The 24,140-nt window shown below is 38.5% G+C and overlaps 1 protein-coding gene across 1 annotated transcript in view; it reads right to left on the bottom strand.

Moving 5' to 3' along the window:
- The window catches only part of LOC124556420 (solute carrier family 22 member 7-like), a 167,568-nt gene that overhangs the window by 117,420 nt on the left and 26,008 nt on the right, over positions 1 to 24,140 (bottom strand). Inside the window, exon 4 of the mRNA XM_047130378.1 lies at positions 7,425 to 7,582. Coding sequence (XP_046986334.1) covers positions 7,425 to 7,582 — 158 coding nt within the window. The remainder of the gene's footprint in view (positions 1 to 7,424; positions 7,583 to 24,140) is intronic.

Genomic DNA, 24,140 nt, shown 5'->3' with positions numbered 1-24,140 from the left:
AAGTGATTTTGAAAACTGCCTCAAATGTGACAGATATAAAAACATTGTATATAATAGAAGATGAAAAAAGGCTTAAATATGTATAACTTAAGTATAAAACCTACATTATGCTGTAGACTAATAATGTCCAATGTTATACGTCCAATGATATCATGGGAAACATGGGTGCGTCAAGGTAATAAAGATTATATAATTCATTACATTATAAGTATTCTTTAGGGTTTAGAGGATTTATGTCCCGATATATTAAAAACTTCTATATTGCACGTTTTACAAATAAAAGACTAAAAATAGATTTTTTTGGTTCAATAAAAGTGTAAAATGGTTGCACTGGATGGGGCATCCAAATCAGGTGTAGAATTAAGTTTTCTAGCATCCAAAAGAGGCTGTTAGGGTAGATTGGCCACATCATGGACTGCTTTCAGAGCACATTTACAAGCTTCTATGTATGGTTATAATTTGCAGATTACCTTTAAAGGAATTTATCAATAATGTGGTGGCAGATGTCCAAGAAGCTGGTGCTTTTAAGTGTACATTGCTCAATGACTGCATTTTTTTGCCTTCATTCTGGAAGCCTTGTGTTATGTTAATGTCATGTATTAAATCACCTAAGAGTGAAGGTTGAGATTCATGTGCAATGTGTAAAATATGTTTCTAGAAAGGTTACTTACCCTGCATGAGACATGACCATAGAAAGCAAGCAATGCAAATTGTTTTTTATGTAGCAACTCAATCTGTGTCAGATGAATTCCTTTAAGACATTGTGAAACTAAAACTTTCACCAATGATCATACTGTTATAGACAATATTTTGGGCTGTGTTTCATAACCAGTTAAGTTCCTTTTCTATTTTATTAAATGTAGTGGCAGTGTAAGGAGCCTGTTTATTGCAGAATGGAAGAAGACCTTTTCATACTGAGCAGGGTGGAATGATTCAGGAAGAAAAATGACTTTGAAAGATGTAACAATATTGTGAAAAGGAAACTTGCTACTCACCATTTAGAAGAGATGCTGAGTCACAGATAGGCACAACAAAAAGACTGTCACAAAAATAGCTTTTGGCCAGTAAGCTCTTCATCAAAATGAGACAATAAACACACACTCATGCAAATGCAACACACACACAAATGACTGCTGTCAGGCAACTGAGGCCACACTCGGACTTGAAACATGTAAAAGACAAGAGAGTCATACAGTGCACAATATCGAAAACAACCTTGTAATCCTTCATACAAAGAATTAGAAGTTTACACACACCTAAAAGATCCAAACAAAAGTTGCTCAATGAGCAATGCACACTTAAAAGCACTTGTTTGTTGGACATCTTCCACCTGCCTGGATGTTTATAAATTCCTTTAAAGTTAATTCACAAATTCATAGCTGTATCTACAAGTTTATAAACGTGTTCTGTAAGTACTCCATGATGCATCCAAACTATGCTAATGACCTCTAAAGTTCTCTATGGTCCAACTTTTGTGTACAACAGTATGAAATTCTACACTGGATTTGGATGCACCATCCACTGCAACTATCTTAAACTTTTTATTTTACACTTTTTTTTAATCAAAAAAGCTATTTTTAGTCTTTCATTTGTAAAACATGCAATATTGATTTTTTGAATATACCCAAGACATACATCCTCACAACCCCAAAGGATACTTATAATGTAATTAATTTCACAATCCTTATAATCTCGGCACACCCACATTCGTCATTATACGATTGGGCACGTAACATTGGATGTTACTTTTCTACAGCATAATGTAAGTTTTATACTTATATTAGTCATAGGTAAACTCTGTTTTCTCTCTTTTTTTTCATGCAAGGTTTATACATCCATCGCATTAAAGCAGTTTTCAGAACCACTTGTAATTGGCCCAATACAAAGGCTGAAATCAGTAGTGGACTCAATAAAGTTTTCACTAGCAACAGGAGCAGTTTGTCATTAACTCAACAAACAGTTGTGGAATCAGAACGTGGGGATACTGATAACAGCATTACTAGATTGAAATGTCCCTGATGGATTTGTTACTCAGGTGACATCCAATTACTAGTTCACAGTCAAAGTCTTTGGGCTTTCCTGACTGACTCATTCTGCTGTTACTGCTTTTCTACTGACAACACAATACTCCATGTCTCATTTATATGGAGGGGTCCACATCTCATGACATCTAGTGGTCAACTCCATATTAAATTAGGATTTCTGGGTACTTTTAATTAGGTAATGTAATGCACACTCAGTGTAATAAACATTGTAGAGCTAGTCAGCAGATCTGGTCAACTGGCAAGCATCAGCAGATTTCAAGTAGTGCTCTCTCTCAGGTTATAACTGGTACACTGGTAAGAGCTGATAAGCAATCAAACACCAGCCTGAGCAGAGGAAGTAGGCAGTCATTTGACCAGAGTATATTTAATTAGTTGATGCAATTAACTAGTGAGTAAATCAGAGCTTCCAACTAGTATGCTTCTTCATGGTATCTATATGGTGTTGCCATAGAAGGCGATGAGGAAATGAATGAAGCAGTTTCTGGACAACTATTTTATCCTATAATTTCATTTGAAATTAGAAAATAAATAATGTTTAGACACGTGAAAACAAAATTTAGATACGTGGCAGTTTTTTGAAGGAGTGGAGTGTGAAAAACAAGTGATTTGTAACTTACATAGCAGTCATGTGCTGCAGGTAGAGGAACATCTAATCTCCAAAATCCTATATAATCATTTATAACAATGCCATAAAAATAATAGAATGATAAGAGGCAACAGCTATGAATGGTTTGAAGGAAAAAATTTCTGAAGATAATCACATGCAGATCTATCATATATATATATATATATATAATTAGTTGTGTTACGTGGATTGGTTTCATGTATTACTTGGTCACTAAATGATTGGTGAGAGGTTTGGAACAGTTTCCATTCTTTAAGAATGATTTCATCAAAGGTTGTCATTGTGGACGCTGTGCTGCTGACCCTGATTGAACAACTTATTTTGGCAGTGACCACTTCATCAGCTTACATCAACAGACAGGGCACCATTCCACTGCTCCATCCATCAACTTTTCCTCTATATGATGATTCAGCTGAGGATTGGGAAGCTTACAAAAAGAAACTCAGACAGCTGGCTTTTGGCATGACAGACTTTAATTTGTGCAAGGCCTTCTTCTTCTCATGGATTACACCTAAAATGTATAAGTGCTGTGTCAGTTTGCTGCTTTACAAGAACTGGCAGCAATTACTTTCAATCACGTGTGCTTTTTTTGTTGAACTACCATGACAAACAAATGCATGTCATAGTGGCACAAGTTGAAGTCTACCGATGCTGCAAGAAACCAAAAGAGTCATACAGGGCCAGGGCAGCCAAAATCCATGGCCTTAGCCATACATGTCAATTAATACTGATATCCATAATGACTCTTATGCAGACCCTATGGTGCATGACACAATTATCTGTTACCTCCTGACAAGAAAATGTTCCAGAAGGCTTTACTCTGTGAAAATCCCCCTTGGCAGAAGTTTTGCAAATAGCACAATCTTTGGAAATTTCTTGGGCAGCAGGTGACCAAATTGCAGTTTGGGGTAGTGTAGCAGCAGTGTTACAAAGTGTGCCCACTAGGATGACAGATAACTTGTTTGAAGAAGCAGCAGTGGCAATGGTAAACATGCAGGCTCCCCACTGAGCAGACCAAGGCCATCCCCAGCAGCCGTGACATCAGTGTTATCCATTGACATCTTGTCCTTTCTGTTTTGTCCCGCATGAATATTTGGCATGCCTTAAGCACCAAGCTATTTGTAATGCTTGCCAGAGGAAAGGCCATATCACCTCCAAGTGTCCTTCACCAAAGGTTGCTCAGGATATGGACATGGACGTAAACTGTGTGACTCTACTGCTTGTGACTTCTCCCAAGTTGTTTATCAAGTTAAGTGTTTTTGCCACGTGCTCCAGCTATAGGTTGACATAGGTGCTGCAATGACGTTATCGAATTATTGAACCTATGTGAGATTAGGCTCACTGCCATTGACACTGGTCATGCGGAAGCTGATCAGCTATAACAAACAGAACATTGTGCTGTTGGGACAAATTACAGTATCTGTCTCTTACGAGTGAATGGTTCGTTCCATTACAATTTTGGTGGTTTGTTGGTGCCAGTGTTGAGAACTTGTTTGGGATGAACGCATTTCAGGCATTTGGATTTTCTATCACCGACACAGTTCACTTTGGATCTGATCAGCTACCATACTCTCAATTGGAAACACTGTGTGAGGAGTTTCTGGACTTATTTTTGAGAGGTATAGGATGAGCTACAAATTTTTCTGCTCATATTTCTTTGAAATCAATGACTCAACCTCATTTTTGTCATGCGCATCATAATCCTGTTGCTCTCAAAGATCACGCCAAAGCAGATTTGAATAAACAAGTCTCAAGGGATGATGAAACCTGTTATGGCTAATGAATGGTTGTTTGGTTGTAGTTCAGAAGATGTCAGGGAAATTTCACCTCTGTGGTGACTTAAATACTACTGTCAATGCACAGTTGATCATGAATACATATACTCTTCCACACCAGGAGGAACTTCTGATGAAAATATTGGGTGAGCAGTAATTTTCCAAAATTGATTTGTCTGAAGTATATCTGCAGGTTACTGTGGACAAAGAGTCTCCGATAGCTCTAGTTCTGAATACTCCTTTTGGTCTCTATCAATATTAGCCCCTGTTTCTGGTGTGGCTAGTGCCTCTGCTGTTTTCCAATGATTTTTAGAGCAATTGACTATGCCTGTACCAGGCTGTATTAATTATGTGGATAATATTGTTGTCATCGGCTCCTCCACATTCGATCGCTTGAAAAATTTACAAATTTGCTCAATTTGTTTTCTGTCTTACAGTCCACAGGCTTACAGTGTAATCTCACAAAATCTCAATTTTTTTCAACCTTCTATTATTTATTTTGAGATGGGGTTCACCCTCTGCCAGACCACATCTCCACTGTTATGTCTATGCCTCATCCCTCATCCACAAAGTAGATTCAGGCCTTTCTAGGAAAGATAGCCTAATATCATAAATTCCTTCTTGGGGTGGCAACATTGGCCCACCCATATCATACTTTGTTATGCAAGAATGTACCTTTTTGCTGGAGCCTGTATTGTGAATGTGCTTTTCAATTGTTGAAATACAAACTACTCTTGGCCTCTTGTTTAGCTATGTTCTCTCTGGATGAGCATACAGTTTTGGTGACTGAAGCCTCACAGTATGGCCTTGGCATGGCCCTTGCACACCGATATGTCAACAACTCTGGACAACCTGTTGCTTTGACCTCCAAATCTCTCACTCCTGCAAAGCAGCATTACTCTGAGGTGGAAAAAGAAGCTCTTGCCATAATCTATGCTCTCTGGAAATTTCATGTTTATTTGTATGGCTCCAAGCTTCACATTATTACTGACCATGAACCATTTGTTTCCTTGTTTAACCCCCCTACTTCCTTGGTTCACAAGGCATCCCTGTTCCCTTGGCCAACTCCCTGCCAGCCATAGGAATACATTCATGTGGATTTTGATGGTCCCTTCTTTAATTCCTATTGGCTCTTGGTTGCGGATGCATTTTCCTGGTTTCCTTACATTCTCTGGTGTGTATCAATGTTGCTGAAATCAAAATTCATACACTTTTTAGGGTTTTTCTATTGAGAGGTTGCCTGGTACCTTAGTTTCTGATAATTAGCCACAGTTCGTTTCTCACTCTTTTAAATTGTTTTGTTCCCACCACAGAATTCATCGTGTTACAACTCCACCATTCCACCCTCAATCAAATGGTGAGGCAGAATGACTAGTGCATATGTTCAAGTCCCAAATGAAAAATTTTGTTTTGGATTCTTTGAGAGACAACACTCCTCCATTTTCTGAGCACCTATTGCTTCATCCTATGGGGAAGTGGAGCCCAGCTGAGCTGCATCATCGCTGGCAGCTACACAAGCTCCTCCATACCTTCTGCAGCCTGCACCACTCCTGCTGTGGTCAGGTTTGTCTGGCCATTTCATGCCGGGATCACGAGTGTGTGGGCAAGGTTTTGGTCACCGGCCCAAGTAGATACCAGCCACTGTTGTCCACTGCTGGGAACACCATCTTTGGGATGTCAACAAGACCGATGGGCTGGTGGTATGCAACTTTGATCAGTTGCATCCCTACTTCCTACTGGAAGCTACTGGTTTGCAGATTTGGGCCCTGTCACTGCACACTACCCTGTCACCCTCTGCCTCAAGCCCATCGTCATCTGTTGTGAAGCATCTCCATCACTTTGGCTGCCTCCTCCATGTGCGGCACCCTGGAGTGCTAGCTACCTGGTGCTGTGTGCCACTCCATCTCTGACCTCAATGTGTTGCCACAGCCTGCTGTTCCAGTCAGGTGCCCTCCACTGGTCCATCACCATCATCGTCTGAGCTATCATTGCCGGTGGGTCCAGCCCCATCTCCTCACTGGGAGCTGCCTGCTGATGACAACAGAGAGATGGTGATGGCACCCTCCTCTCCAGTGCTGTCATAGGGTGCAGCATATGTCCACCATCTTTGGGTGTGCTTGCATCCCCACACACTCTGGTCCTATGCTCTGGTGTCTGCTTGGCACATCATCCAGTCCCCTCTGTAGCAACTGGCTGCCGCCACTCCAGATGTGATGGATGTCTCTCTCACCAGGCCATCAGTGTCTCATCTGTCACCTGAGCACCCACGTTGCACAAGAGAGAGGTGTGCAGTATCCTGCTACTAGTGCACTTGTGTGTGAGTGTGCCAAGTGTGGTGTCACCGCATGTGTGTGCTTGAGTTGGCTGCCAACAACATCAGCACAGGTCAGCTGCTGGAGGTTGCCTGTGGGAGGTACACATGCAACAAAGTCTCTGCTGTGCCATCTGCCAGTGACACACACATATACATGCATGGAGCAGCACTGAATAACTCACTCTATGTTCATCCAGATGTACTGCTTACATCTGTTGCTCTGTGTCTCATTATTTGTGGATTCAGAGGTCTATGAATAAAGCCATATTTGTGTTATTTGGATTGGTTTTGTGTATTACTTGGTTACTACAAAGATATGCATTGAAAACAGATGCAGAACACAACACAGAACAGGCTAAAGTAACTAGCAAACCCATTTCACAGTGCTGTTCAGATAATAAGCTGGTGGGTGGCTGAGCTTGTGAAAAGATCAGTCTGTGTTTTTTTCCCTCTGCAGTGCACAGTCAGCCTGAGAATTCATTAGGTCAGATGGGCTAACAATTGGGAGGTTCGACAGGAGCAGAATTATTGGTTGGATACACCACTGAATAAGACTATACAGAGAATTAAATAAAAACAAAATGCGAAAAGCTTAGAGTATGGGTAAGATCTTTTATGTCTCAGTCTTATGAGATAAATATTTGGAATAATTATTTTGTTCTCACCAATAGCAAGGGCAGATTCTGTAGCAGGCATTGCAGCTCCTGCAGCTACTGCTGATGCTGCAATAAAGAGTGGATATACAGAAACTATAAATGGCAGCACTCCTCGGCATATGCTTGCCAGACTTGTGCTGAAAATGTATTGCTTTCTCCTACCAAACCTATAAAAAGAAGTACATTTTGTGAACATGTAACTGCATGACCAAGTTTATACTGAAGTAACAATGTTTTGCCAAAACATAAGACTTTGCATTAAATAAAAAAATAAGAGCCTGGTTTATTTAAATATATGGAAAAAACACTTGGATCGCCAGCTGATATGATCTCTCTATAACATTGTCACTTGAAGAGTAAACATCTTCTACAAACACTACAACATTAAGAATCAGTTTAACCAAATGAATATTCCAGTAGTAGTAGTAGTAGTAGTAGTAGTAATAGTGATGTTTTCAACATCTTGTATAGCCACTAAAATATTACCATTTTAAGACCAATATAGATTATTCATTTCATTTCTGTACTGAATTAAATTTTCATTACATTGGCATCTCTGTTATATGTACAGAGTTGACTAGCCACAACTTTTGCTTCTCTGACAGCATATTTAAAATCACACCACATTCTCTAATTTAGGAAATCTGTTTTAAAAAAGTACCATTTGCTTAAACTGCTGGCTGCATGATGTTAAAGGATGCCCACTGCATATTATCGTCAATGTACATTTCGTCATGCAAATTATCATAACATATTAAACGAAATGACATTAAAAATTGAAAACATGCCCTTTAAGATAACTTCTTGACAATTTCATCATGATAATCAACAGTTACACTCACAGTACTTGTATCATAAACGTAACATGAGATTCAAAATTGTATGTACCATGTATTTGGCTGATCTAAATGATGGCATATCTACAGAAAACCAATACACATTGAAATGCCAGTTATAATTTGTCACCAACTGTGAAAACTGAGGGTACTGTTTAATACGATCCTTCCTATTATTTAAACATAGCATGAAACAGTTACTAATTCTACATTCAGAACTATACAATTGCAGTTCTTGCAAAATAATGCCAATTTTAATGCAGCCAAATTCTATAAACAGATCTTAAACAGGGTGATTTGGTCATTTTTTACATTTAAATATTTTGGAACATGTTCATTGAAGAGGACCTTCTGGAATTTCAAACTATGATGAACTTGTGATCTTAACTTTGTTGTGCTAAGTTGAAAATTATATCAACAAAAACTGATAATTATTATATTACATTTACCAACATTTTAGTCTCTTTATTTCAAATTTATAAACACATTGTCAATAGTTGTCTCAGTAATTTTGTTGTGAATATAGCTCTGGTACACAAATTAAAAGTAGAAATTACTATTTATCTATGACTACACTAGTTAGTATAAAAAAAAGTGTTAAAATTTTCGCAGAACAGAATTCTGTTGTTGCCTTTACAGAGTTCTACAAAGACCATTTTAATATGCACAATAAATGTTTAGATATATACTTTAGTCTTTTGAAGGAGTAATGATGACACATGTTTCAGGCTGATCTATAATATTAAAAGGACCATTCAGCACAGAGCATCGAGTGACATTATACTGAGTGCACTATCCGAAAATTACCTTGAGCAATTAAACAGAGAACCGACTCATGGAGATAACATCTTGGACCTACTGATATCAAACAGACCCGAACTTTTCGACTCTGTATGTGCAGAACAGGGAATCAGTGATCATTAGGCCGTTGCAGCATCCCTGAATATGGAAGTTACTAGGAATATAAAAAAAGGGAGGAAGGTTTATCTGTTTAGCAAGAGTAATAGAAGGCAGATTTCAGACTACCTAACAGATCAAAACGAAAATTTCTGTTCCGACACTGACAATGTTGAGTGTTTATGGAAAAAGTTCAAGGCAATCGTAAAATGCGTTTTAGACAGGTACGTGCCGAGTAAAACTGTAAGGGACGGGAAAAACCCACCGCGGTACAACAACAAATTTAGGAAACTACTGCGAAAGCAAAGAGAGCTCCACTCCAAGTTTAAACGCAGCCAAAACCTCTCTGACAAACAGAAGCTAAATGATGTCAAAGTTAGAATAAGGAGGGCTCTGCGTGAAGCGTTCAGTGAATTCGAAAGTAAAATTCTATGTACAGACTTGACAGAAAATCCTAGGAAGTTCTGGTCTTACGTTAAATCAGTAAGTGGCTCGAAACAGCATATCCAGACACTCCGGAATGGTGATGGCGTTGAAACAGAGGATGGCACGTGTGAAGCTGAAATACTAAATACCTTTTTCTAAAGCTGTTTCACAGAGGAAGACCACACTGCAGTTCCTTCTCTAAATCCTCGCACAAACGAAAAAATGGATGACATCGAAATAAGTGTCCAAGGAATAGAAAAGCAACTGGAATCACTCAACAGAGAAAGTCCACTGGACCTGACGGGATACCAATTCAATTCTACACAGAGTACGCGAAAGAACTTGCCCCCCTTCTAACAGCCGTGTACCGCAAGTCTCTAGCAGTACGGAAGGTTCCAAATGATTGGAAAAGAGCACAGGTAGTCCCAGTTTTCCAGAAGGGTCGTTGACCAGATGCGCGAAACTATAGACCTATATCTCTGATGTTGATCTGTTGTAGAATTTTAGAACATGTTTTTTGCTCGCGTATCATGTCATTTCTGGAAACCCAGAATTTACTCTGTAGGAATCAACATGGATTCCATAAACAGTGATCGTGTGAGACCCAACTCGCTTTATTTGTTCATGAGACCCAGAAAATATTAGATACAGGCTCCCAGGTAGATGCTATTTTCCTTGACGTCTGGAAGGCATTTAATACAGTTCCGCACTGTCGCCTGATAAACAAAGTAAGAGCCTACGGAATATCAGACCAGCTGTGTGGCTGGATTGAAGAGTTTTTAGCAAACAGAACACAGCATGTTGTTATCAATGGAGAGACATCTACAGACGTTAAAGTAACCTTTGGCATGCCACAGGGGAGTGTTATGGGACCATTGCTTTTCACAATATATATAAATGACCTAGTAGATAGTGTCGGAAGTTCCATGCTGCTTTTCGCGGATAATGCTGTAGTATACAGAGAAGTTGCAGCATTAGAAAATTGCAGCGAAATGCAGGAAGATCTGCAGCGGATAGGCACCTGGTGCAGGGAGTAGCAACTAACCCTTAACATAGACAAATGTAATGTATTGTGAATACATAGAAAGAAGGATCCTTTATTGTATTATTATATGATAGCGGAACAAACACTGGTAGCAGTTACTTCTGTAAAATATCTGGGAGTATGCGTGCGAAACAATTTGAAGTGGAATGATCATATAAAATTAACTGTTGGTAAGGCGGGTACCAGGTTGAGATTCATTGGGGGAGTCCTTAGAAAATGTAGTCCATCAACAAAGGAGGTGGCTTACAAAACACTCGTTCGACCTATACTTGAGTATTGCTCATCAGTGTGGGATCCGTACCAGATCGGGTTGACGGAGGAGGTAGAGAAGGTCCAAAGAAGAGTGGTGTGTTTCATCACAGGATTATTTGGTAAGCATGATAGCGTTACGGAGATGTTTAGCAAACTCAAGTGGCAGACTCTGCAAGAAAGGCGCTCTGCATCGCGGTGTAGCTCCCTACTTATACCTCCCAAGGAGATCACGAATGTAAAATTAGAGATATTCGAGCGCGTATGGAGGTTTTCCGGCAGTCGTTCTTCCCGCGAACTATACGCGACTGGAACAGGAAAGGGAGGTAATGACAGTGGCACGTAAATTGCCCTCCGCTACACACCGTTGGGTGGCTTGTGGAGTACAAATGTAGATGTAGATGTAGAACATAAACACAGCATGATAGTTATACAGGGTGATCCCACTGCCATTAGCAATTTCAGTTTATGAAACCCACAATGTTATATCTGGTGATCAAATCCCACATGGAATATTTTCATATTCTCTGAATTGCTACACACAAATTATCTGACCTATAGAAGGAATGAACAGGATCTTCTCGTAGGAAATTTAATGTAGTTAAATTTTGTACTGGGATACATTTTCGCTGGGCCATGATTTTTGAATTATTCAAGAAAAATGTAGACAAGTTACCCTCAAATGCACCTCCATCACTACACTCATCCCTCACTAGTCAGGATTTCTATTATATTATTTGTGGCACACCCTCCTATCACTGTACAAAAATATCTGACTGCATTATCTGTTCCCAGTATTTGATAATATTTGGTCTCTATTGATGGGCAATTATGCCACTAACATAGTCAACTACTCCATTAAAATTCTTGATTTAAACAGGCCCTTGAGAATAATGAAAGAAAAACAACTTTTGTAAATGTTATGCTAAAACTACTTACACTGACAATTTGATCCAAACTTAACCCTTACAAGCACAGTATTCTTGTAGTCAAGAGGCCTGATGAATACAACGTTATTGTTTATTGTACGCTGTTAAAATTCACAAAATTGTTAGGAAAAATTTACACAAATGTCAATTTCACAATTTGTAAGTGCTTGATTGAGCTGTCGGTACAATAAGCCCAGTCAATGAACACCGAAAAGGGTTGAATGTGAATAATTCGTAAAATTGCAAATTTTTGTGCAGAGGTAGGAGGGAGTGCCATGATCGACATACCAATATCCTGACCATTGCAGGTGTGTGAGGGTGTGTAGGTGAATTTGAATGCATATTTTGTTCATTTTTCTCGAGTAACTCGAAAACTAAGGCCTCTAGTGAAAGTGTGTCCCAGTGCAATATTTAACTCTCATTATGGTGCATAAGTTTGTAGCATTCCTCCATAAGTTTATTAAACATAACAGAGACACATGACAGTGACTTTAGTCATCAATAATATATTCTCCTTCACTATTTTCAACAGTCTATCAATCTGGGGTAACTTTTCAATTCCGTGACCGTAGAAATCACATGGTTTTGAGGTAAATAACTTGTTGAGCTATGTTGCAGTGCATTTTCATATGCAAGGAAAGGTTGTTTGATACAGTGTGAAAAAGGTGAAAATCTGAGAGTGTAAGATCAGGCGAATAAAGTGGGTGTGGAATGACTTCCCAACCCAACTTCTGTATAGTTTTTTTCCCCCTCTAGGAGAAAGGGGACGGGCGATTTCATGGAGTAGCATCACTTCATGCAGTTTGCCTGGTCGTTGTTCTTGGATAGCATCTGCAAGACATCTCAGTTGTTGACAGTAAATGTCAGCAGTGATGGTTACACCTCAGGTAAGCAATTCATAGTAGGCCTCATGACTACTGTTCCACCAGATGCATGGCATTTTACACTGAAGAGCCAAAGAAACTGGTACACCTGCCCAATATCATGTAGGGCCCCAGTGAGCATGCAGAAGTGCTGCAACATGACATAGCATGGACTTTACTAATGTCTGAAGTAGTGCTGGAGGGAATTGACACCATGAATCCTGCAGGGCTATCCACAAATTCATAAGAGTATGAGGAGGTCGAGATCTCTTCTGAACAGCAGCTGGCACGGCATCTCAGATATGAAACTTCCTGGCAGATTAAAACTGTGTACAGTAGGCTATCTATATGTTGTCTCTGAGCATGTTTTTATGTGTATATAGCTGCAAGAGCAAGTGAATTGTTATTGAACTTGTCAGAGATGTTAATGAGAACCACTGTAGGCACGCAGCCAATGGCAACATGAATTATGCTTACCTGTATGTCTCTGGCAGTTTCTTATCAAGCCACTGACAAAATAAATACTAGTTATTTGTGTCATTAAACACTGTGTCATATTTTGAATATAAAAAGTCATTATAATTGAAGATGATTCAGCAAGAGTGAAGTAAATTAAGATTTTAATAATCTATGTACTAATGCTGAAGTTCTAGAGTTGATAGGAAAGTCTACACCACTTACTTAGTTTATTACCTGTGAAACAGAGATTATATTTTATTTCACATATTTTCTAAAAAGTAATATTATTTCACATTAATTTAATGTATTTACATAACCAGAACAACCAGAGATAATTATCTTGTGTTGGAAAGATTGGAAATCAAACTAAGGAACACAAATTTTGCTGCTCTATTCATGTTACCATTTTGTATGATATATTGTAATTATGTGGAGTGAGTTAGTTTGCAGACTATTAACATAATTGGTAGTTAAGTGTGGCTGCACACTGGCAATGTACAGATGTGTTCACACAACAGAAAACAGTATTTATTTTAATAACAAAAGTAAGTCCATAACACCTTTGCACTAAATAAGCTACAAGTTTCTAATGAAAATTCATCTACAAAATAGAAGGAATTGTCCAGGAGGTATTTAACAGTTTACTCTCAAATTCAACTTTGTTATGTGTCGGGTATTTAATGTTGGGTAACTGATTAAAAAGTTTAGTAGAAACATTATTCACTTATTTTCAAGCGAAACAAAATTTTAATGAAGAACAGTGAAGGTACTTTTAATCTTCTACTATTGTAGTGAGCCTTGCCCAGACTGGATTCCCCTCACGAGTTAATGACAAGGGCTGGTGAGCCAGCCAGCCAGGATGTGGTTTTTCAGGTAGATTATCACATCGAACTAGATAAATATTGGGTGGGTAGGAAATGAGACACAAAGTAGTAAAAGAGTTTTGCTATTTGGGAAGCAAAAGAACTGATGATGGTCAAAGTAGAGAGGATATAAAATGGCAAGGAAACCGTTTCTGAAGAAGAGAAATTTGTTAACATTGAGTATAGATTTAAGTGTCAGGAAGTCGTTTCTGAAAGTATTTGTATGGAGTGTAGCCATGTATGGAAGTGAAACATGGATGATAAATACTTTAGACAAGAAGGGAATAGAAGTTTACGAAATGTGGTGCTACAGAGGAATGCTGAAAATTAGATGGGTAGCTCACATAACCAATGAGGAGGTATTGAATAGAATTGGAGAGAAGAGAAATTTATGGCACAGCTTGACTAGAAGAATGGATCGGTTGGTAGGGCATATTCTGAGGTATCAAGGGATCACCAATTTAGTATTGGAGGGCAGTGTGGAGTGTAAAAATCGTAGAGGGAGACCAAGATATGAATACACTAAACAGATTCAGAAGGATGTAGGTTGCAGTAGGTACTGGGAGATGAAGAAGCTTGCACAGGATAGAGTAGCATGGAGAGCTGCATCAAACCAGTCTCTGGACTGAAGACCACAACAACAACCCTTGTCCTACCTCAGATACACATTATGCCACGATTTAGAAAGTGTTCTCACATATGAACATGAGATTTACTCTTCATGCAGACAAATGGGGTACACAGATTCTATTCTGAGGGGAGTCACAGCATCAGGATGGATACCTGACCATCCACTGTCTGTTACTTTGCCATAATCCCTATAACAATAACGCAAGGAAGAAGAAGAAGAATAAAAAGGAGATTTTAATTATTATGTTCTGAAATTTAAAGCAGTATTTACAATATATTTTATGAGATGAAATATGTACTGTGAGGTTGTAGTTGAAATAATGAACTCTTTAAACAACTGTCTACAAGATGATTGAATGTGAGTATAACATGTTATGCTTATTGCATACATTTGTGCCATGAGGAGAATAACAGTAACATAGGATTTGTAGCGACCAGTCAGAGAATTGAAGGTGGCATAAGGTATTTATGAAACTAAATTAATGCACAAGTTGAAGTATAATAGCATGAGATAGGATAATTCTAATTGTCCTTATACCACTCCTGATGCCAATATTTTTTTTATTTTTTATTTTTTAAAGTTATTGTTCATAGTATAATTTACTGACTGCTGATGATAACAATGTAAATAATCCATGTAGAAATATTTTATTCAAGGAAATATCCTAGAGTTACAACATCTGTGAATATTAAAATTCAACTCATTTAATAATTCTCCACTGTAACATTGATATACCTCGATTGAAGGTCCTTGTTCTTATTTTTCAAACAAAGTATTTTACTTTTTCCAAAAATATTGTGTTTCAATACACACCTGTATTCAAAATAATGTTATTCCAGAATGCTCCAAGCTTCAAATTTAAACCTTTCCCAAATCTACTGTTATAATTTTATAGTCCTGATTTTTCTCACTGCAAAATGTACAACTTTAGAAAATAATATGATTCAACAAAATATCCAAATTATAAAATGTAGCTTTCCAGAAAATTCTTGGTGGGCTTTGGTAGCTCTAGTGCATGTTAATACTTCCCTCTCATGAAACAGTGCACATCATTTCTACCAGTTAAAACCTGCAGTAGTCGCGTGGGATATCGTTTCATTGTAGGTCGCGTGGCATCTCTCAGATGCCTTAAGCATTATTTCGCCAACAATGTACATTTAGTTCAATCTGTTCAAGTTTATATTTGTAAAAGCACTAATCAAGTACTCTAAAAGAGATGAGTACATTATGACCAATGGAAAATATTTTATTTTTCTTATTTTTAAGTATAAATGTGCATCACAAAACTGTTGACTGTCACATTACATAATTTTTAATGCCTTTCATCACAAAGGGGAAAAACTATCATACACTTTTCAAAAACTTGCATTACAGTCCTTGTATGAAAATGTTACTAGTAAATTGCGTTGTACAAATTATAACAGAAATATCACATTCAGTGAGCACTACTCTCAGCAGTCAGTGTATACTTGCTGCACATGTTGTGACACAAAAATTTCTTACAGCTGCAGCATCTGTACTTGGTGTACCAGTTTTTTGAAGGACCACATTCACAACAACTCTGTCTTTTTGAGCTTTGGTCCTCTTCTCTGGGTTGGACAGCAGCTGCATCTGGAAAAAGGTTCTAAATATCTTGTCTGAGATTTCTTGGCAGCGATAAGCACTGGGAATGTGAACGCAAGTAATCATCAGCTAGATTACATGCCAGAAGTTTCAGAAACTCACTGCACCTGGTCATGAGCACTGCTGTTGTTTGCATGGTATATTATTTGGGCATTTATACCTGCAATGTTCATCATGTCATAAAAAAAAAAAAAAAAAAAAAAAAAAAAAAAAAAAAAAAAAAAAAAAAAAAAAAAAATCGCCGTTGGTAATCTGTTGGTTTTTCTTGATACATTGTAGGTGCCGCATAGCTGATTGACAGTATCAACTCCTGATTTGGTTGCATTATAAAATGTTATCATTTCTGTATTTTTCTTATAACCAGAAGTGGCATAAATTGCATTATCATGATGCATTGTGGATAGTATCAGAACCATCTTGTTTTTATTGGTGACATATGACATTAAAGTTGAGTTTTTCTTAAATCCAAACAGTGTTATTCTTATTTCCCTGTTTTTTGTTTGCATAAACTCTGGTGGAATCTCAGATTTATTCTTCCTCATAGCTCCTACCAAAGTAAGATTCTTTTGAAGCAAGTAATCAGCTAATTCTAATGATGTGAACCAGTAGTCTACAGTTATATTACGTCCAGTTCCTGAGATCTCATTAGTGAGATGTTTCACAACATGTGTTAGTTTTTTGCTAACTGCAAATGGACCTGTAGGCTGCTTAGGAGCATAAATTTCCAGGTTGGCTGTGTAATACATCCTAACATCCACAAAAGCAAATATTTTCAGCCCATACTTATTTGGCTGCTAGGGATGCACTGTCTTAAGAAACACTTGCCCCCTGAAAGCTTCCAGCTTTTCATCAATAGTACACTACTCCCCAACAGAATAAGCATTTTTACAATTTTCCACAACAGAAGAAAACACCTCACGTATGGGGGCTAAATTATCCACCTTCTACCTTTCCTCTAGGATATCCTTGTTGTCGAACCCCAAGCAATACAACAGGAACCTAAATTGTTTTTCAGTCATTATTAGACGACATAACTCAATTCCCATTTTATTGGCTGCCCCTATATCTTGGGTGTTAGTATGGTTATCTTTCATTGAAGCATATAAATACAATATTAATAACAGAGCTTTTACTTCAGATACATCTGTCAGTTGAGCATCCTTTTCTCTGAAATAATTTTTCTGTACTTCAGAAATCTTTTTATTTGTGTGATGAACAATATTAGAAAGTAATCCACTACTGAGAAATAACTCTCAACATTCCAGCAGTGATCTGTCATTTTTAGCGGCTCCTTTCACTGCTGATAAATGAGTAACAATGTTTTGTCATCAAGTACGAACATATCGTGGGGGAAAACTTTTGACTATTTTGTGGACTTATTTCTTCCTAGAAAACATTCATCAACATGATCATCACTGTTACTGTCACTGGAGCCAACACCTTACTCAGTGTTTGAATCTTCTTGTTTCCACATTGTCTTCTTCCACATCACTGTAAATATCAAACTCATCATCTGATTCATCATTTTCCTCGAACAAGAGTCGGAGTACAATTTGCCTATCACATTCATGTTCCAAACTGTAGGTCTTCTATGAACTCATGTTGGATCTGAAGGTAAAAAAATACCCGTTAGCAACACCTGTTACTAAGAAGTATTAAAAACTACTGCATTAAATAAAAATGTAATATATACCTTCAGTAGCAGCAAAGGTCGTGTGGCATCTGGTAGACTCCAGCGATGCAGCTCTGGAAACATGCTCTTCTCTCCAACACTGTACAGTGACTAATGCAATGTTGATGAGCTGAATACGTCTGTATTTAGTTAACAGAAAGGTAGATGCCACCACACGTCCCTCAGTACATTGGCTGAACAACAGTGAGAGAATGAAGTGCAGCTGGCATCTGTCAGATACTGCGTAACCACTCCAGGGTTAAAAGGATACAGCTATTGGTTAAACACATTTACTTTCTTGCACAGTGTATCTTTTTTTATGTTTTAATGTTTTGTAATGTCTGTGATACACACATCACTGCCTATTGTATCTTTGTATATTTTAATTTATATTTTAGTATTTTGTAATTTCTGTAATATGTGCATCCACAATTAAAAATTGAGTACACTGCAGCAGTCTCTTCATGCTAGCTAGTTGTTATGTAAACTTCAAAGTTAATCGGTGCCCAGTAATCAAAATATGGATATCTACGTTAATCAGTTATTGTTCATCACTCATTATGCAAACTCCAGTGTCAGTCAGTCATGGACAAATTTTCTGTCAGTAAAGTTACTATGTCATCAGTCGGATGAAGTGATGTTGAGTTATTATGCTGACTACTGCCACTTTTGAATTTTGGTAAGCTTCCCATAGTTTACGTAACTTGCTGATCTGCTGTGATAAATAAGTATAATAGCCTACACTATTGTGCAAAACTTAAGGATGAAAGTACCTTCTGCATAATGTGTCACTGTCAAGTAACACAGCTGAATGATACTTGGACCATACAGAGATGGAACTGCTACAGTGTAGTACATAAGATGAATGAAAGAAATACACAATGAGGCAAATGTAAATGACACTTTTAGTCAAAGACAATAATTACACTGAAGTCACTGCAGTTTATGATGACACCCTGGACTTTACAAAAATAAGGACATGATTTTTAATTATGAATCCTTTCACTAGTGTTTGTAATTTATTGTGCCACTGATTTGTAAATGTAATCATATCATTTACACCATATGCACTGTTACAACAATAAATCTGGAGCGAGGTGGAAAAATCTAAAATGGTGTACGATTTTTTTTCTCAGCAGTGTGGGTAAGGAACACAACTGAACCTTGTAGTACTCCCTTGGTGATTTACCCCAGTCACTAAAATTTTCTCCCCTTTTAACATTATTTGAATTATTCATGATAACTTTCTGCATTCTGTCCGTTAATTATGATTCAAACAAGCTGTGCATAAAATCATCAGTTACATAAAAGTTGAGTTTTTCTAAGGCAGTAACATCATCTACGCAGTCAAATGCTGTGGAAAGATCAACAAATACCAGCTAATGATATTTTAGTATTTAAAGTATTTACTGTTTTATGAGTGACTGTATAAATAGCATTCTCAGTTGAACAACTCTTCTGGAATCCAAACTATGATATGCTAAGTAATTTATTCTACTTAAGTTTGAGACTACTTTTGAGAACATTACTTTTTCAATATTTTCAAAAAAGATGTCTGTAAGGAAACTGGATGATAAATGTTTAAGTCTGTCTTGTCACCTTTCTTATGAAGAGGTTTAACAATTGAATAGTTTAATCTGTTTAGAAAAACCCCCTGTGCCAGTGATGCAGTACATGTATAATTAAGTATGTTACTTGGGAAGATGGAACAATTTTTTAGAATTCTGTTTGAAAGTCCATCAACACCATACCAGCATTTGTGTTTTAGAGTTTTTATAATTACTATCCATTCCATTCAGCTGTTCTCATGAGTCCTTTGCTGTTTCTGACAGAATTATATTGCCATTCGTAGACCTTAAAATTTTTATTTCTTTTTCCTAAACCTTAATTTCCTCATTAAATTTTTCTTTGGTTTCATTTACTACAGCACAATGCACAGGCCAAATAATGTTGGGAGTAGACTTCAACTCTGCCTCTCACTCATTTCTCAACTATTGCTTCCCTTTCATATCCTCGTGCTCTTTATAACTGCAGTTTTCTGTGTGTTTAAATTGTTTAGTAAATTTTGTGCTATAGTTTTCAGCTGATGTTTCTTATTGTTTCTAGTGAAATATTTCAGTAAAATTTTCATTCAGTGTTTTAACTTCATTGAGTGTTCCAGTGGCCACTTGAATTTTTGGTTTTAGCTAATAATTTTGTGAAGTATTATTGGTATAGGTATTAGTTGTGCTTTAGTAGTATTAATAGAAATAGTTGCTTTCTTAGTAGAGAGAGAATTTTGAGACCGCTATTGTTAGTTCTATAAATAGTTCTACTGGTGTAAATGAACTTATGTAATGTAGACATATAGTTTTTTCAGTAACTGTAAAATTTTACCATGAGTGAGAAGTGTGGGTTATGGTGTGGGATTTGTTTAAAGTTTTTTCATTGGGGGGAATGCAGTGGGAAAGACAGTGGGTCTTCTAGCGAGATCTTCTCCTGGGAATGCAGAATCTGTAGTAGAAATAAGTTGATAGCGGAGCAGGAGCCGAGTGTAAGATCTGTGCCCGTCAGGTGCAATTCCAATGTGCAAAGGAGGAACTAGATAGGTTGAGGAGGGTGAATGGTGGTGGGGAATGGGAACTGGCAGTTGGCAAGAAGGCAGCTAGGAGGAGGAGATTGGTATACTTTGTGTATATGCAATATATTTGACCAACTGTCAGAGTTGAGTAGAGAGGAGCCTCTTATGGCTGTAAGTGTAGGAAACATGCAGCAGTCCTCAGCAGTTACGAGGCCTAGGTCAGTTGCAAAGTCTAACAGAAAATAGAAAGTTCTGCTTCTAGGTAGTTCACATGGTAGAGGTGTGGGCCAGCAGTTGCAGAAAGTGTTGGGGAGTGAGTACCAGGTCACCAGCATTGTGAAGCCTAGTGCAGGGTTGGCTCACGTGACTGACAACATGGGGGAGTTATGTAGGAATTTTACGAAGAAGGATTAGGTAGTGATAGTAGGTGGAACAGGGAACAGTCTTGATAGGGACAGGGAATGTAATGTAGGTGCTTACCTGGTAAAGACAGCCACTCCAACTGGTGGCACTAACATGCATTTCATGCAACTGTTTCAGTGCCATGATCAGCCTCATCTTAATGTGGCTGTTAGGCACATTAACATGGGGCTGGAAGGGGCACTGATGGCAGAGGCTGTGGGTCACTTTTCAGTGGTGCCATTTGAGTCTATCAGTAGATCTGGTTTCACTAGGTATGGCCTGCACCTCAATAGGTATGGGAAGGGGAGGCTGGCAAAGCTTCTCTACATCTACATCTATATCCATACTCCGCAAGCCACCTGACGGTGTGTGGCGGAGGGTACCCTGAGTACCTCTATCGGTTCTCCCTTCTATTCCAGTCTCGTATTGTTCGTGGAAATAAGGATTGTCGGTATGCATCTGTGTGGGCTCTAATCTCTCTGATTTTATCCTCATGGTCTCTTCGCAAGATATACGTAGGAGGGAGAAATATACTGTTCTCGAAACTTTAACAAAAGCCCATACCAAGCTACTGAGCATCTCTCCTGCAGAGTCTTCCACTGGAGTTTATCTATCATCTCCGTAACGCTTTTGCGATTACTAAATGATCCTGTAACGAAGCGCGCTGCTCTCCGTTGGATCTTCTCTATCTCTTCTATCAACCCTATCTGGTACGGATCCCACACTGCTGAGCAGTATTCAAGCAGTGGGCGAACAAGTGTACTGTAACCTACTTCCTTTGTTTTTGGATTGCACTTCCTTAGGATTCTTCCAATGAATCTCAGTCTGGCATCTGCTTTACCGATGATCAACTTTATATGATCATTACATTTTAAATCACTCCTAATGCGTACTCCCAGATAATTTATGGAATTAACTGCTTCCAGTTGCTGACCTGCTATTTTGTAGCTAAATGATAAGGGATCTCTCTCTCTATGTATTCGCAGCACATTACACTTTTCTACATTGAGATTCAATTGCCATTCCCTGCACCATGCGTCAATTCGCTGCAGATCCTCCTGCGTTTCAGTACAATTTTCCATTGTTACAACCTCTCGATACACCACAGCATCATCCGCAAAAAGTCTCAGTCAACTTCCGATGTCATCCACCAAGTCATTTATGTATATTGTGAATAGCAACAGTCCCACAACACTCCCCTGCGGCACACCTGAAATCACTCTTACTTCGGAAGACTTCTCTCCATTGAGAATAACATGCTGTGTTCTGTTATCTAGGAACTCCTCAATCCAATCACACAATTGGTCTGGCAGTCCATATGCTCTTTGTTCATTAAACGACTGTGGGGAACTGTATCGAACACCTTGCGGAAGTCAAGAAACACGGTATCTACCTGTGAACCCGTGTCTATGGCCCTCTGAGTCTCATGGACGAATAGCGCGAGCTGGGTTTCACACGACCGTCTTTTTTGAAACCCATGCTGATTCCTACAGAGTAGATTTCTAGTCTCCAGAAAAGTCATTATACTCTAATATAATAAGTCTTCCAAAATTCTACAACTGATCGACGTTAGAGATATAGCTCTATAGTTCTGCACATCTGTTCAACGTCCCTTCTTGAAAACGGGGATGACCTGTGCCCTTTTCCAATCCTTTGGAACGCTACGCTCTTCTAGAGACCTACGGTACGCCACTGTAAGAAGGGGGGCAAGTTCGTTCGCGTACTCTGTGTAGAATTGAACTGGTATCCCATCAGGTCCAGAGGCCTTTCCTCTTTTGAGCGATTTTAATTGTTTCTCTATCCCTCTGTCGTCTATTTCGATATCTACCATTTTGTCATCTGTGCGACAATCTAGAGAAGGAACTACAGCGCAGTCTTCCTCTGTGAAACAGCTTTGGAAAAAGACATTTAGTATTTCGGCCTTTAGTCTGTCATCCTCTGTTTCAGTACCATTTTGGTCACAGAGTGTCTGGACATTTTCTTTTGATCCACCTACCGCTTTGACATAAGACCAAAATTTCTTAGGATTTTCTGCCAAGTCAGTACATAGAACTTTTCTTTCTAATTCATTGAACGCCTCTCGCATAGCCCTCCTCACACTACATTTCGCTTCGCGTAATTTTTTTTTTGTCTGCAAGGCTTTGGCTATGTTTATGTTTGCTGTGAAGTTCCCTTTGCTTCCACAGCAGTTTTCTAACTTGGTTGTTGTACCACGGTGGCTCTTTTCCATCTCTTACGATCTTGCTTGGCACATACTCATCTAACGCATATTGTACGATGGTTTTGAACTTTGTCCACTGATCCTCGACACTATCTGTACTTGAGACAAAACTTTTGTGTTGAGCCATCAGGTACTCTGTAATTTGCTTTTTGTCACTTTTGCTAAACAGAAAAATCTTCCTACCTGTTCTAATATTTCTATTTACGGCTGAAGTCATCGATGCCGTAACCGCTTTATGATTGCTGATTCCTGTTCTGCATTAACTGTTTCAAATAGTTCGGGTCTGTTTGTCACCAGAAGGTCTAATATGTTCCTGCAGTTTACTATTAGCACATTAATATTGTTATTCCCTGTTGCATTTTGCCTACTCCTACCTTGCCGCGTCTCAGGAGGCGTCTTGTCGGGCCTAGGGAGGGAATTATCTAACCTAAAAAAACCCATGTGCACTCCACACATACTCCGCTACCCTTGTAGCCGCTTCCGGCGTGTAGTGCTTGTAGGTGACAGTGTAGTAGGTGGTGGTGGTGGTGGTGGTGGTGGTGGTGGTGGTGGGAAAATTCCTGTAGTAGTTGGTGTTATAGCAGAATCTTTTTTAGTCTGATGATAGGTATACTTGCTTAAAGGAAGTCCCTCTAACTAAGGGATCACCTTCAGAGGAGGTCAGGTATCCAGGTAGAGAAGGAATTAGCATATTTCATCAAAACATGAGAGGTATTAGAGGTAAAGTTAGTGAACTGCTTACAGATGTTGGCTCTAAAATTATTGGTATATCAGAGCACCACTTAAATAATTTGAATATTCAGAGGCTTCCTTTACCAGGATGCAGATTAGCTGGCTGTTTTTCAAGCAGTTTCTTGGGGGGTTGGGGTGTGGCCATGTACATAAAAAACAGTATTGCATTTGAGTCCATAGACATGTCACGGCACTGCACTGAACAGATACTGTATTTGAATGTTGTGCAGGAGTAGTTGAATTTAGTGAAACTAAACTTCTAACTTTTGTTGTTTGTAGGTCCCCTAACTCTGACTTCAGAGCATTTCTGATCGAGC

Source organism: Schistocerca americana, chromosome X (genome assembly GCF_021461395.2).
Source record: "Schistocerca americana isolate TAMUIC-IGC-003095 chromosome X, iqSchAmer2.1, whole genome shotgun sequence".
Taxonomy (NCBI): domain Eukaryota; kingdom Metazoa; phylum Arthropoda; class Insecta; order Orthoptera; family Acrididae; genus Schistocerca; species Schistocerca americana.
Note: the sequence above shows the minus strand (reverse complement) of the source record. Positions and strands in the feature narration are given on the sequence as shown.